This window comes from Agrilus planipennis, unplaced genomic scaffold, assembly GCF_000699045.2.
Source record: "Agrilus planipennis isolate EAB-ADULT unplaced genomic scaffold, Apla_2.0 scaffold5, whole genome shotgun sequence".
NCBI classification, from domain to species: Eukaryota; Metazoa; Arthropoda; class Insecta; order Coleoptera; family Buprestidae; genus Agrilus; species Agrilus planipennis.
This window is the reverse complement of record NW_020442468.1, coordinates 1,589,469-1,605,032: the sequence shown is the minus strand read 5'-3', so window position 1 is coordinate 1,605,032 and position 15,564 is coordinate 1,589,469. Positions and strand designations below refer to the sequence as shown.

Genomic DNA, 15,564 nt, shown 5'->3' with positions numbered 1-15,564 from the left:
TAAGTTGACATTTTTAATTTGAAATCATTTTTTCGATTTTTTATTTACCCACTACAAACTACCTCAAATTAATGAGGGAAAAATTGTTGCTGTTGTCACACCCCCGCCGGGAATCGAACCCGGGACCTTTGGCTTTACGCACCAACGTTCTACCACTAAACTACGAGAGGTGACAACAGCAACCACGACCAACCTTGAAGGTGTTAAAAACAGTGGCATAATATGCCAAAAAGTACTACAGTTGTAAAAAATTTGTACTTCCTGTACTTCCCCACAATTAAGGGCGAACCATCGGTTTCATTTTGGAGTAATATTTTACGTTTTCACCCTGATTAGCTCAGAGTCTTCATTCATTGTTGAACATGGGGATGATATGGAAACTGTAATGTATATTCTAGAAATTTATTCATCCATTCATTGGAAGGTTAAAATTTAAATCCGTTTTCATCTCATACCCCCTGTGTGTACCTACATATGTCTCTATGATATGTAAATACAGATTTAGCTTATTTCTCCAGAGAAATCGCTGATACTGCTCATTTAAACTACAAGCTGCTCAGTATCGATTATTATTGGTGTAGCTTATTTGCTACCTAGTTGGAGAAATATTGTCGTTTTCGAAAGTACCTTACGTTGACGAAAAACGTTTGTCTTTACGTTTATTGAATTCACGCGTCAAAAGAATGAAATAAGAAAATAGACAAAAGAAACATCAGACAGGGACTCTTTTGAAACGCTTTCTTTGTCACTTTTCTTTGTGTCCATAATACATAACTGCGAATTGCGTGTGGGACAATTCTTTTGAACCATATATTACGTTTCTTATTTAATAAATATATAGAGAATGTTCTGTTAGTCGTAGAAAGGAGTGAAGAAACGAAAATATGAATACCCGTTGTTTCAAGTTTACTTAACTCTATAATATAGGGTTGTTCGGAAAGTCATTTCGTTTTTTTTTTGTGGAAATGAACGACAGCTTTCGTATAATAAACAAATACTTTATTAAATTATATATTGACCGTTCTGGTCCAACACCTTTTGCCATCTTTCTGGTGTTAATTAATATTCACCTAAAGTAATTTGGTTAAAAGCTGCTTGATATATGTATGGAAGATTGAGGTACAATTAATGTTTAAACATCTTAAAAATAATTACTTTTATAGCGTTTTGAGAGATTACAACACTTAAGTTTTTAAAATGAGCGATTTCATATCTTGATACGTTAAAAAAAGCTTGTTGAGGGAATAAGTTCGCAAATATCATTCCCCTTAATAAAGTTGTGAAAAGCTTACACGAACGTTTCGCATCCCAATACGAACTTTTTCAGGGTTGCTTTTTGATTGCATCAACGTCAATAAATATTTTCTATGCATCAACGATTATAAAGAGTAGGAGAACAGAGGACTCTATGGAAGTCAAGTCAAGAAATAGGCGAGTTAGGTTGGTAGGACACCTTTTCAGGCATGAAGGCCTATTCAGAGGCATATTAGAGGCAAAAACAGGAGTTCAGAGGAGTAAATGTAGACCTAGATTAGATTACTGTTCGCAAATAGAATGTGGGATGTTCTAGTTTTAGGGAAATGTGAAGATTAGCTCAGGATAGGAAAGAGTGGAAGTGCGTTTCCAACCAGTCTTAGGACTGACGATTTTATGATGATATGTCAACGTCAACAAATACGTATCTTGTTAAATCTGTTACAAACTTAGATAAAAAAGAAATTATTTTTGTTTTCTGTTATTTACCACAAAGCATTCCCTAATTGGTAAAGGTTTCAAAAGGAGAGATTACCTCAAGAGTACGTGAAGCCTTTTTGATGTCAGCACACATTCTTTGATCTTTTTTCCTTTTAAAAACGCCACGTGAAGTATTAGGGCCTGTGCCTTTTACACGCTTTTCGTTTTACTTTAAATTTTATCGTTCAACAGAATGAATTATCATGGATTACATAGATACAATTTTGCTTATGTTAGGTCTCGATTTTGGTTAATTCAAAATTCTGGTGTTTTTCATTTGTCCATTTTTAAATCTAGGTAACGCATAAGGAGTTGGCCCGGCACAATAAAGAGACCGACGCCTGGTTGGCGATTCGGGGAAAAGTTTTTAACATCACCCATTACATTCCTTATCATCCAGGAGGTCCAGAGGAAATAATGAAAGGGGCTGGAACAGATGCAACGAAACTGTTTGAACAGGTTTTACAACATTAATGTCCCTCTACGTGTTCTAGGATTTGCTAAAGTTGTTTATTCTCTCCTTCAGGTTCATGCCTGGGTTAACTACGAGTCACTACTTCAGAAATGTTACATAGGTCGTTTGGTAGTACTAGATCCCAAAATGAATGCTGAAGAGTTGTTTTTTGGATCTCCAAAAACTCCCAAACAGCAAGACACGAATGGGAATAAGCCAAAATCAGTAGTGGACACAATCAAAAGCCCTGGTTCCGATGAAAATGATTCGATAAGTATTGCAAGTGAATCAAGGACGAAGTTTGCCAGGAAAGCTGATTCTTCCGACGATATAAAATATCTGAAAGATCGGATGTTTCAACCGAGGTTTGATTGGATCCAGAAAACGGATTATATCACGATCGTCTTCTATACCAAAGCCCTGTGTAATCCTCAAGTAGAAATAATTCCTCAGAGCCAAGACAATGTCGTATTCGTTTATTTAACGTATGAGTGCCAAGTTTTCACAAACGAAATAACCTTTTCGAAATCCATCCATTGGCCTTGCCATACTAAAGTCCATTTTGAAACTGGAAAGATCGAGATAATATTTAAAAAGACTGAAAGCAAAATTTGGGAATCGTATGGATCGTTGAAACAGAAAAGAGACGACATCGAACGAGCTGATAACGTCAGGACGCATTATTCGTTGAAATGTAAAAAAGATATTAATTATAATACGGCCCTGTTCGAGCTCGAGAGAGTGGATAATGGGAAAGTAATAGTACCATTAGGAAAACACGTAAAAATTTATGGAGTTATTAATAATTTAATCAGAAGTTGAAGCACTGATATGCTTACGTAATGGGTGTAAAAGTTTGGTAGATTTTTAAATTTGCAATTAATCCCTATAGGTATAAAATTTAAAATTTCTTTGATGTTTGTGAGTTTTCAATGATAGTCAATTTTTCGTGTTAATTAAGTGCACTTCTATGAATATGCATTTAAAATAAAATCAAGCAATCCATTGACAGTAATTGGTCTGCAGCTTTCAGTATCTGCAACACGGGTCGAGAATTCTGAATTAACGTTCTTTGTTCGTCGACTGTTCATCCGGATGATTTAAAGTTGAATAAATCTGCATATGCGCCATCGTCATGGCGAAATTGTTTTCTAAAAGTTCTGGAACGTAACAACGGGCGCTTTCAGTTCCCGGTTATAATAACATTTATTTACATTAATATATAAAACAAAACAGGTCTTAAACAGAAGATGGTTGCTGTATGGGTACCTGTCAAGGTATTGGGTAGAATAATTAGCTCATGATTGAGAATATAGAGCCTGCGGGATTTTAATGAATCAATTTGACTCGTTCGGACAGCAGGTGTCGCTTTGGGATTAGTCATGAACTCGTTCCCCAAAGTAATAGTAACTAAACCTACCTATGACACAGGAATATCTAAAATTTACAATTAGTTATTTGGGCTACTTACAATTAATTAGAAATTATTAGACGATCTCAAATTACTGTTAATTAATATTCACCTAAAGTAATTTGGTTAAAAGCTGCTTGATATATGTATGGAAGATTGAGGTACAATTAATGTTTAAACATCTTAAAAATAATTACTTTTATAGCGTTTTGAGAGATTACAACACTTAAGTTTTTAAAATGAGCGATTTCATATCTTGATACGTTAAAAAAAGCTTGTTGAGGGAATAAGTTCGCAAATATCATTCCCCTTAATAAAGTTGTGAAAAGCTTACACGAACGTTTCGCATCCCAATACGAACTTTTTCAGGGTTGCTTTTTGATTGCATCAACGTCAATAAATATTTTCTATGCATCAACGATTATAAAGAGTAGGAGAACAGAGGACTCTATGGAAGTCAAGTCAAGAAATAGGCGAGTTAGGTTGGTAGGACACCTTTTCAGGCATGAAGGCCTATTCAGAGGCATATTAGAGGCAAAAACAGGAGTTCAGAGGAGTAAATGTAGACCTAGATTAGATTACTGTTCGCAAATAGAATGTGGGATGTTCTAGTTTTAGGGAAATGTGAAGATTAGCTCAGGATAGGAAAGAGTGGAAGTGCGTTTCCAACCAGTCTTAGGACTGACGATTTTATGATGATATGTCAACGTCAACAAATACGTATCTTGTTAAATCTGTTACAAACTTAGATAAAAAAGAAATTATTTATGTTTTCTGTTATTTACCACAAAGCATTCCCTAATTGGTAAAGGTTTCAAAAGGAGAGATTACCTCAAGAGTACGTGAAGCCTTTTTGATGTCAGCACACATTCTTTGATCTTTTTTCCTTTTAAAAACGCCACGTGAAGTATTAGGGCCTGTGCCTTTTACACGCTTTTCGTTTTACTTTAAATTTTATCGTTCAACAGAATGAATTATCATGGATTACATAGATACAATTTTGCTTATGTTAGGTCTCGATTTTGGTTAATTCAAAATTCTGGTGTTTTTCATTTGTCCATTTTTAAATCTAGGTAACGCATAAGGAGTTGGCCCGGCACAATAAAGAGACCGACGCCTGGTTGGCGATTCGGGGAAAAGTTTTTAACATCACCCATTACATTCCTTATCATCCAGGAGGTCCAGAGGAAATAATGAAAGGGGCTGGAACAGATGCAACGAAACTGTTTGAACAGGTTTTACAACATTAATGTCCCTCTACGTGTTCTAGGATTTGCTAAAGTTGTTTATTCTCTCCTTCAGGTTCATGCCTGGGTTAACTACGAGTCACTACTTCAGAAATGTTACATAGGTCGTTTGGTAGTACTAGATCCCAAAATGAATGCTGAAGAGTTGTTTTTTGGATCTCCAAAAACTCCCAAACAGCAAGACACGAATGGGAATAAGCCAAAATCAGTAGTGGACACAATCAAAAGCCCTGGTTCCGATGAAAATGATTCGATAAGTATTGCAAGTGAATCAAGGANTCAGTCAATTTCTTTCTGGCTTGAACAGCATTTTTACCCTTTCTGTAGTAAAACAGTAAGATATGTCGAAAATGCTGCTTATCGCTCTCCATGTTTAAAAGGGCACCAACCAAAAACTACTGCGTAGAATTAATTGGAACTTTTCACACACAAGCCTTGCTATATGAGCTCTCAAAGCATATAAAAATTATACGGCTTAAATGAGAAGTTGGGTGCAAAAGAATACAATTAAATCCTCTGTCGGGAAAAAACGAAATGACTTTCCGAACAACCCGATATAGTTTAGAGGACTATTTTTGGGATGTTATTTTTTGATAATTATTAGATAGGAAGGGAGTCCAAAGGAATCAGGATTGCCTAAAAGTTGAAATTGGCTGAAAGTTAGATAAAAATCATTAGGTATTCATGTTTGGCAAAAGTCCATGGGGCTGCATGAGTTCACTCAGAATTATTTAGATTAAGTTTACATTTTTCCATCCAATCTTGCTCTAGCTTGTATCTGATTACCTACTTGATTTGAGAGATATTTACAGAAGGGAGAGGGAGAGAGACATTCAATTTCATGCACTGTCGGCGTTTTTTACCATTTATTAAAAAGTTTGTTCGTTATACCGTCAGGGGGAGACTTTCTCTGTTCATTTCTACAATAATTTCAAAGGACAAATTTACTTTATCCTTAGAGTCATTTTTCTCATGCGATGTTGTGTAGAATTTTTAAATTAATTAGTGTTGAAAGTAGATTTACTCACTCTGCATTTTCATTTTCCGACTTATTTCATTCGACGTAATTGCTAGTCGTCGCTCTAGAGCACGTTTAATTTTTTATTGCAGGTGAAGAGGTTTGCCGATGTTACACGCCAATTCCTCGGAGTTTGTTTGCCGATTATCGACCTCAACTGTACGCCACTGACAACATTTGTTTAGCAATAAAACGTTACGAAGACGGCAACATTAGCAAATACGTGCACAACAAGACAGTCGGAGACGTATTGGACGTATCGAAAGGAATTGGCTCTTTTTGTCTGAAGGATCTGGAGAGCAAGGAAGTTTACTTGCTATTAGCCGCCGGGACAGGAATAACGCCGATGTTGTCGTTGCTTATTTTCTTAATCGAAAGGAGGATACGGAGATGGTAAAGATCGTTAGGGCGACCTTTCGTTAAATTAAATTGTAGAATAGGAAAAAGGGGGATTTGGGGGAAATGGACAGACCCCCAGTTACGAAGCTTTTCCAATTTACTTTAATAAGGATTTCTCCTATTTAAGAAATCAACATCATTAGTTCATCAGGCTTAAGAGTGATTGGACATAATCCTCTACTCCTTTCCAACCTCTAATCTTCGTATTTCCCTAAAACTAGAACATTCCATATCCTTAACTATTTGACATAATCATCATAGGGTCATCTGCCCTAAGACTGATTGGACACGCACCTCCACTCCTTCCTATCCTGAAGTAATCTCTGCATTTCCTTAAAACTAGAATATTCCACATCCTTAACTATTTGACATAATCATCATAGGGTCATCTGCACTAAGACTGACTGGACACGTACCTCCACTCTTTCCTATCCTGAGCTAATCTTTCCCTAAAAGTAGAACATCCTTCACTATTTGCGAACAGTAATGTAATCTAGGTCTACCTCTACTCCTTTTAAATCCTGTTTTTGCCTCTAATATGCCTCTGACTATCCCATTATGCCTGAGAAAGTGTCCTACCAACCTATTCCGCCTATTTCACATTGACTTCCATAGAATCCTGTGTTCTCCTATTTTTTCTACTACCTCTTCATTTCTAACCTTCTCTATCCACGGTACCCTCATCAATCGCATGTAACACCACATTTCAAACGCTTTTAACCTTCTCTTTTCCGCCGCGACCACTGTCCATGTTTCGCACCCATACAATACCCCTCTCCAAACATACACCTTTAACAATATTTTTCGAATTTCTAAATTAATCGTTTGTGAGCATAGGAGTGACTTCCTTTTATTGAAGGCGACTCGACCCTGCGCTATCCTCTGCTTTATATCCCTACTACTCTTTCTTTCCTGGCTTATCTGACTTCTTAGATACCGAAAATCAGTCACTTCTTCCAATTCTTCGCTTTACATTCGCTCTTTCTCTACTTTTTCTTCCCTTGCATACCATTATTTTTGTTGTACTTTATTTTCATACAACACTGTTTCTGTTTAATAAAAATAAATTAGAACAGTGGACAAAATAGTCCTACGAGAATCCTTTAAGAAATGGACCAAAAAGTTATTTTATATGCAAGCAAAAATTAAATAATTTACTATGACAGGAAAGGTATCATCTATTTATTTAACAAAAAAATTATTGATTGTACAGTGTGTTTAACCTTGAGTAGAATCAGGTGTACTGTGTTTTGTTTTTCTTTTTTTGCAGTCAAAAAGTCCTTTTGGTATTCTTCAATCAAACGGAGAAAGACATCTTATTCCACGACGAATTTAATTCGTTGAGTAAAATAGAAAAACGGTTCAAATTAATGAATGTCCTTTCGAATCCAGAAAGCACATGGAGTGGCTTGAAAGGACACGTCTCTGCCGAAGTCCTCGGACATGCAATAGAAACCGTCTTAGATGGCACTGCTTTTAAACAAAACGACATTTTTGCCATGGTTTGTGGACCAACTGTTTTCACACAGCTGACCGAAAAATTACTCAAAGAAACGGGCTTCGATAAAGACCAAATCCATCTATTCTTAAGTTAAAAAGAAGTCTGGTGTTTCCGGTTTTAATTTTTGGACGAAATGGTGCTTTTCCTGAAAGAAAAAAAATATTTCCGTATAAAATATAAAGGTATGGGATCACATTTGTCATTAGTTTCATTTGTTCTTTTTTGATTGTTGTCAGTTTTGAAAAGGATGTTATTCTTTTTTCTTATTTTTAAAACACACAATTCCTTCAATTTCTAAATTGAAATAGCGTTTAAACTCTTGATGATGGGTTTTCCCCTAAAATTAGTTCATGAAGCATCCAATCATAGAATTTGTATTTGCAGTTTTAAATATTATATAGACACTTAACGTAAAAGTAGATTAAAAAAGCCATTTGGTGCATCGAAGTCATTTATAAGAAAACGCTATTAATTTATAAAGTAACCAATGTTTTTTGTATGTTTAATCTGTTAAAAAAAGACACATCGTTTTATGGAGCAATATTTTATTTATATGTATATAATATATGTGAGTATTGTACCTATGTATCTACTTTTTATGATGTAAATCGTACGCCATTTTGCACAATCAAACTTACACAACATTTACATAATATATATATAAAATACAATTTCCTAAGGTAACTACACATACATATATATATTATGTATATATATCGTTATCGAATTAGCTATTTATTTGTTAAATACCTTAAATACCTATAAAAAGCGAGTTCTGTATATAAATAAAATACTTATTGATTTTAATACCTACTTGTTCCAGTTTCTTACAGTTATTTATACTTTTAATTACCAATTTCACAAACTTTTCCCTTTTAATCTATCAACGTTAATTATTTATTATTTACTATAAGGTTCATAATTATTATTTGTACCCAATAATCAATAAACTGCCCAAAAGAAATTATCACATTCAACTTTGCGTTGAAAAATGTATGTGGGACAAAGTGGTCAAACCACTAAAAAAGGTATTATTCAACATACAAAAATGTGCCAAGATAATATTTTCTGTAGTTCCCCGTTAAGGTAAAAATTTGGAACTAATACGTAATTAAGTATAAAACTAATTCATTTACACGTAAAAACAACTAGAATTTTTAAATTTGACGCACATTTTGCAGCAGAAGTGAATAAAAATGACGTAAAAACAGGAATATCTAAGTTGACGACAATCGTTACTCTAAAAATTTGAATTTTCGGTTTCATTACTGCAGCATATGGTGTTAAATTTTGATAAAACCAATTACCGATAGTAATTAGGTACATAAAAAAAAAAAATAAATTTAATAATTTTAAATGATTCATCACAGTACTTAATGGAAAAAAATGACCATACAAATGTTTCGTAATCAAAAAGAGATAGAAGTAGATGCTAAATTATGTATCAGATTCGTACATCTTAGTGTGCAATGTTTTTGTTAAGTGGATCCTTTTTACCGATTCCATATTTCATATTTATATATCAATCAAACGACAAGTAACGCGGACATCTGCAATGTTAAAAATTGATATCTAACGTCAATGTAATCACAATAAAATTTATCAGTTATTTCCGCAATAACCTGGCACCCATTCTAATGTAACATCTTTTATTGCCGAAGCATTTCTGTGCATTTCTATTCTTATTTGTTTCCGAAAAAGAACGACAATGATACCGAATAACAGCGAATTAATCAGGTTTACTTATTGTGAGCACGCAAAGTAAATCAGTTTAGTATTGTGTGATACAAAAGCATTACTGATAGTATTTACATTAATATATTTATGTTAAAAATAGTTGAATTAGTTAGTGTAGTGATGCGGTGTAAAAACTGACGATTGCTGTACATTCTGTTTCATATTTAGGTGCCTTTTTGTGGTAAGTTTTTCATCAAAATTCTTTTTTACTGTTAGAACAGTCTAAGAGTCGAATATAATATCGTGTTTAATGTTTTACTTCGTCAAAAAGCAGTGACCGGTGAATTCTATAGCGTAATGCACTATTTTTATTATTGACTAATATTGATTTGAATTGAACTGTTTTTATGTGAGATCATTTTTATGGAAATATGTGCTCTTATTTCCACAATATTTTAGACAAGAAGCTTTCAATTTCATTTTGAACGTATCATTATTTTAAGGCTTTTGTTTTAAATATAAAGTATCCAAATATTTTTTGAAATTGTATCTACAATAATATTTAAAAATGAGTTTTAATTGAATATCTATTCACTTCTGTAATTTATTTAATTCGAAATTAAATGATATCGTTTGCTTTTTACAAATACAGAAATCTGTAAGTAACTAGTAAACATTTTCCGGAAGCTGCTGCCTTTCCCGGGAAAGCAGGAAATTCAGGGAACTGAATCTGCAAGATAAATTTCTGTAAACCAAGCAGAATGTAACGAGAATTCTACCAGACATTGAAAACATTTGAAGTAGAGAATTGTATTGAACTTGAACGTCTTTAATTTAACAAAAAAATAGATTTTAGAACATATTAAAGAAGGCGCAATATTCATATTAAGGGACACAATTTACTTAATATCTTACTCTTAGATTGATACCAGTAAAATATTTTAATAACTTGGCATTATCTTCGGTACCTATATCATTTGTCACTTTGAGACGATCTGCACTATAGAGTGGATGTGAGGCTAAGATTATCATCATAATCAGTAGAAATTATATATCTACATGTTTTAATACTAATTTAAAGCGATTAAAAAGGGATTTATGTATATATTAAGGGACACAATTTACTTAATATCTTACTCTTAGATTGATACCAGTAAAATATATATATCTACATGTTTTAATACTAATTTAAAGCTATTAAAGACGGATTTATGTATATATTAAGGGACACAATTTACTTAATATCTTACTCTTAGATTGATACCAGTAAAATAATTAAATAACTTGGCATTATCTTCGGTACATCATTTGTCACTTTGACATGATCTGCACTATAGAGTGGATGAGAGGCTAAGATTATCCTCATTATCAGTAGAAATTATGTATTTACATGTTTTAATACTAATTTAAAGCTATTAAAGAGGGATTTATGTATTAGACAAGTATGTTTTGAAGTTAATTGACAACTACGTTATAGTTTATATGCTACTAATACAGCAACGTAATAGTACATACCAACATATGTGTTTCATATTTTAATTGATAGTAATTTTAAGCAAGTACATTAATTTTAACTTTCTTGTAAAGGTCGTAAAATATTTTAAAGAGTACATATTAAATTTAATGTCCTCGCAACTCTATCACATTCCCAGTTTATTATTCAACTTGCATAATTTACATCTTGGCCTTTCGGCACGTTCTGATTATTTTTTATCGTAATGCTTGGCACTTTGTACATTTCCTCCCGTGCTGCTTACGGCTATAAAATTATTATTGTGTTGATCTCTCTTCATTCTATCATTTTTTTTATCCAAAGAAAGTGATAAATTCTGTTAGTATTTATGACACGCTACGTGTCTGGCGTCGTCTTTACACTGCAGGGCATAAAACAGCATCGGGACGAGGTATCTACATAACTGAAAAGGTAAACAACAAAGACTGCTTTTCTTGTTTTCACCGACGAAAAATATGCATATTAGACCTTAGGGTGGAAATAAAGCTGCGAAAAAGTTTGTCACGTCCCAGCGAAAATTCTGTTATCATGCGGTATCAGCTAAATCCTTTGCGTCTAGGGAAATGTTTTCTGGCAGGTGAAATATGAAAGCTGTATACTTTTCATACCAGATTTGGCATTTTTCTAAGTAATAGTTTAGGAAAATATTTAAAAAATCCTTTAAAACCAAAAGCATGCGCCTAGGTAAGTATCGAATAATTAACGAAGTAGTAATCAACATCATTAAAGACAGCACAACTGTAGGGATAGATGTGCAAGGGCAAAAGATTAGTATGTTTAGATTTGCAGATGATATAGCAGTATTAGCATCTAGCAAGGAGGACTTAGAGATAGCTTTAAATAAAATAGAAGCGATAGGTACTGACAGATCAGTACTGTATGAAAATAAATTAAAGTAAAACTAAAATACTGGTATGCTAGGGAAGATAAAGTAGGGAAAGAGCGAATATAAAGATAGGAGACGAAAAGTTAGAGGAAGTGGTTGATTTTAGATACCTAGGAAGTCAGATAAGTCAGGATGGAAGGAGTAGTAAGGATATAAAGCAGAGGATAGCGCAGGGTTGTGTCGCCTTTAAGAAGTCACTTCTATGCTCGCGAACGGTTAATTTAGAAATTCGAAAAAGGTTGTTAAAGGTGTATGTTTGGAGTACGGCGTTGTACGGGTGCGAAACATGGATAGTGGGCGCGGCGGAAAAGAAAAGGTTAGAAGCGTTCGAAATGTGGTGTTATAGGCGGATGATGAGGTTAACGTGGGTACAAAAGGTTAGAAATGAAGAGGTATTGGAAGGAATAGGAGAACAGAGGACTCTATGGAAGTCAATAAAAAATAGGCGAGATAGGTTGGTAGGACACCTTCTCAGGCATGAAGGTCTAGTCAGAGACATATTAGAGGCAGAAACAGGAGTTAGGAGGGGTAGAGGTAGACCTAGATTAGATTACTGTTCGCAAATAGTTAAGGATGTAGGCTGTTCTAATTTTAGCTCAGGATAGGAAAGAGTGGAGATACGTGTCCAACCAGTCTTAGGACTGACGACCTTGATGATGATGATGATAAGTAATTTTTTGTATGTTGTGGGGTAATTTTTATTTAATAATAATTAGGGTAGCGAAATGTACTGTGAATAGCTCTGCGTCTGACTAATTGTTGCTATTTTTTTTTTGTTTTCGCGGAAGAGGGGTAATCTCGTAGACCTCGGACCTACCGAATCAATCACAATCTTCCGCCGATTATGATTATTAATGGTATTAGATTGTGTATTTTGAAAATTTAATATTTATTCTATTTATTATTATTTTTTGGCACAAACTTAGGGTAAGCTCGTCGTGGGGTAAACTAACTACGTGCTAGGGAAAAGCTAATGAGAGTGGAGCTTTATCAACTTCGAAAAATATATATTTCGAGAACTGTAAAGAAAAGGGCGCGAAGTTTCGAGAATTTAAATAACAATAGAACGGGATTTATGTTGGCGCAAAGATATCTTGGTCGCGTATCCCTTTTGCGACCTTGTAAACGAGCTAAACGGAATTCTCGTTCTCGGGGATTTCGAGTTGACAAAATTTATTCCAGACGATACATTACAGTGGTGTGCATCAAAATCATTCATGTTCAAATGGGTAATTTTTGAGAAATGGCGGATTAAGCCTCTTGAAATCCCGAGCGCTAAAACGAAATGGGTAAAGGTCTAGATGATGCCCCCCAACCTTCGGGGATGGGGGTGGGGGCGGTCGAAAGGGGAGTTCTCCCCTCTCACTGTACCATAAAAAGTTCGTGGCGATCTCACCCCCATAAAAAGTTATGGGGGTTCAAAGTTAATAAATATGCCAATTTTTATACATTTCTGGGAAAAGTTATAAAAAACATTATTTAAATATCATTATCAATAGGGTAAGTTAGGTTATCGGGTTTTGTTCAAGTGACCACCCTCTTTCGATCCCCCACCTCCACCCGCTTGAAAATAATCATTTTATTTAATTTTATTTGAATTATAGTGTATGAAAATTGTCAAAATAATCAACTTTCAATCCCCATAACTTTTTATGGGGGTGAGACCGTCGCAAATTTTTTATGGGGTTTTACTCAGGTGACCACCCTCTTTCGATCCCCTCTACCCCCACCCCCGAAGGGGCCATCATCTAACCCCCATAACTTTTTATGGGAGTGAGACCGCCACGAACTTTTTATGGTATAGTGGTGGGGGAGACCTCCTCTTTCGATCCCCTTCGGGGGTGGGGGCCATCATCTTCTCCTTTACCACGAAATGAAGCAATATTTCTGCTCAAAAATTGGTATGTCTGTAGAGCGTATTTTTTAAGAATTTAAAATGGACATATTTTGATTTTGCTTGGGACTTCATTAAAAAGGCCTTTCCGAAATTTGGAGGCTCTAGGAGTTGGTTTTCAGGATTCCTCATGTGTCCACTTCTCTGTGTGTAAGTTGAAGTAAATTTTCCAGCTTCAGCTATCAATTCAAAATATTTTTGCGAAACATTTGTGAGGCTGATGTTTCAGAACATTTATTGTTGTTAATAATTAAACATATTTTGAGGTCAGGCTGTTTCTAAGGAAGTTATTCTAAATAGTTCAGTTGTAAAGGTGTTTAAAGGAAAATCGTTTACAGGAAACTCTGATATTAGATGATAGGTTAATAGTTAATAAACAATATCCATGTCGAGGAGGGTCATACTTTTGTTTGTCCATCGAGATAGGGCTTGCATTTAGTGTTTTGATTTTGTGCCTGATTGGGACCTATCACTAATTGCCCTGCATGGAATCTATTTGATAAAAGCTGCGATTACATACTCAGTCGACATGTACAACGTAAAACGAATTTGCTTTTGAAATTTGTCTCGCTTCTTTTGGAAGAGCGCCAACAACATAATCAAATTTGGTATCATCTGTTTCATTTTGCAAATTAAACAAGAAAAACTCCTACAAAAGTTAATAAAGAATATCAGTTTTTCTTTCGTCCACGAAAAATCTTCTTGTCATTTTCCTTTTCTGAATTCCGCACCACTGGTCACGTCTCCTCCAAAACCACCAACGTTGTTCTTTTTGCGCTTCTAGGAAAGCCGGAAAAAAATTGAATGAGACACTGGAGCGTCTTCACGTCAAATTTATTTTCACGTAGGTACATTGTGTGTATGTATGTACATATATATACGTATACAATTGCGAACTCCAAGACAGGGGAAACCCATGCGACAAATTTCGTTTAATATATGAACGAATGTAGCACGACGTGGTGCAGACTTGCGTCAAAATATCCACCGTTGCAAACAAGAAAATGCTCTGGATATGTAACACATACTTCCCTTTGGATGTTTTAAAGTTATGCGCTTCTCACTGCTAACAAGCAAGTAAAATATTAATGCAGCTCTTTGAGGGTTATTATCTAAATTAAAAACGTTTTTAGACTTTTAGCCGAGAAAGTGAAAGACGTTTTCTCATATCGGTATGTTTTACTGATTTATTTAGTTTACTTTCACTATTAAAGGAAAAAATGGACTCCTCATATAAAATCACTAACTGCCTTTGATATTGGACGGCATTGGATGAGAAAATTTTAAATTTGGAATAGCAGCAAAACATACCTAAATAGATATTATCATATTTTCTACTGATTTGTTGGTAAAATAATATCATAACCCCAAATAAGTCTACTTTGCTTCAAGCATTTTGATTATCATTCTAATAGAGATCCTAATTTTGGATACTACATGTGGGACACCCGATCATCATGATAAGGTCGTCAGTCCTAAGACTGGTTGGACACGTATCTCCACTCTTTCTTATCCTGAGCTAATCTTCGCATTTTTCTAAAACTGGAACAACCCACATCCTTAACTATTTGTGAACAGTAATCTAAGCTAGGTCTACCTCTACCCCTTCTAACTCCTGTTTCTGCCTCTAATTTGTCTCTAGTCTAGTGACCTTCATGTCTGAGAAGGTGTCCTACCAACCTATCTCGCCTATTTTTTATTGACTTCCATAGAGTCCTCTGTTCTCCTATTCTTTCTAATACCTCTTCATTTCTAACCTTTTCTACCCACGATATCCTCATCATCCGCCTATAACACCACATTTCGAACGCTTCTAACCTTTTCTTTTCC

General features: G+C 34.7%; 2 protein-coding genes across 5 annotated transcripts in view; both read left to right on the top strand.

Moving 5' to 3' along the window:
• The window catches only part of LOC108736108 (cytochrome b5 reductase 4), a 48,353-nt gene extending 39,861 nt beyond the window's left edge, over nt 1-8,492 (top strand). Inside the window, exons 6-7 of one of the 2 annotated variants that reach the window (XM_025981365.1) lie at nt 5,957-6,257; nt 7,534-8,492. In XM_025981365.1, the coding sequence (XP_025837150.1) occupies nt 5,957-6,257; nt 7,534-7,858 (626 nt within the window). In that variant the 3' untranslated portion in view covers nt 7,859-8,492. The remainder of the gene's footprint in view (nt 1-5,956; nt 6,258-7,533) is intronic. The other variant, XM_025981364.1, reaches the window with a different exon arrangement.
• A 1,041-nt stretch (nt 8,493-9,533) lies between these two features.
• The window catches only part of LOC108735828 (monocarboxylate transporter 2-like), a 130,752-nt gene continuing 124,721 nt past the window's right edge, over nt 9,534-15,564 (top strand). For all 3 annotated transcript variants that reach the window (XR_003232500.1, XR_003232501.1, XM_025981254.1), the window contains exon 1: nt 9,534-9,682. The gene's annotated coding sequence lies outside the window, so the exon portion shown is untranslated. The remainder of the gene's footprint in view (nt 9,683-15,564) is intronic.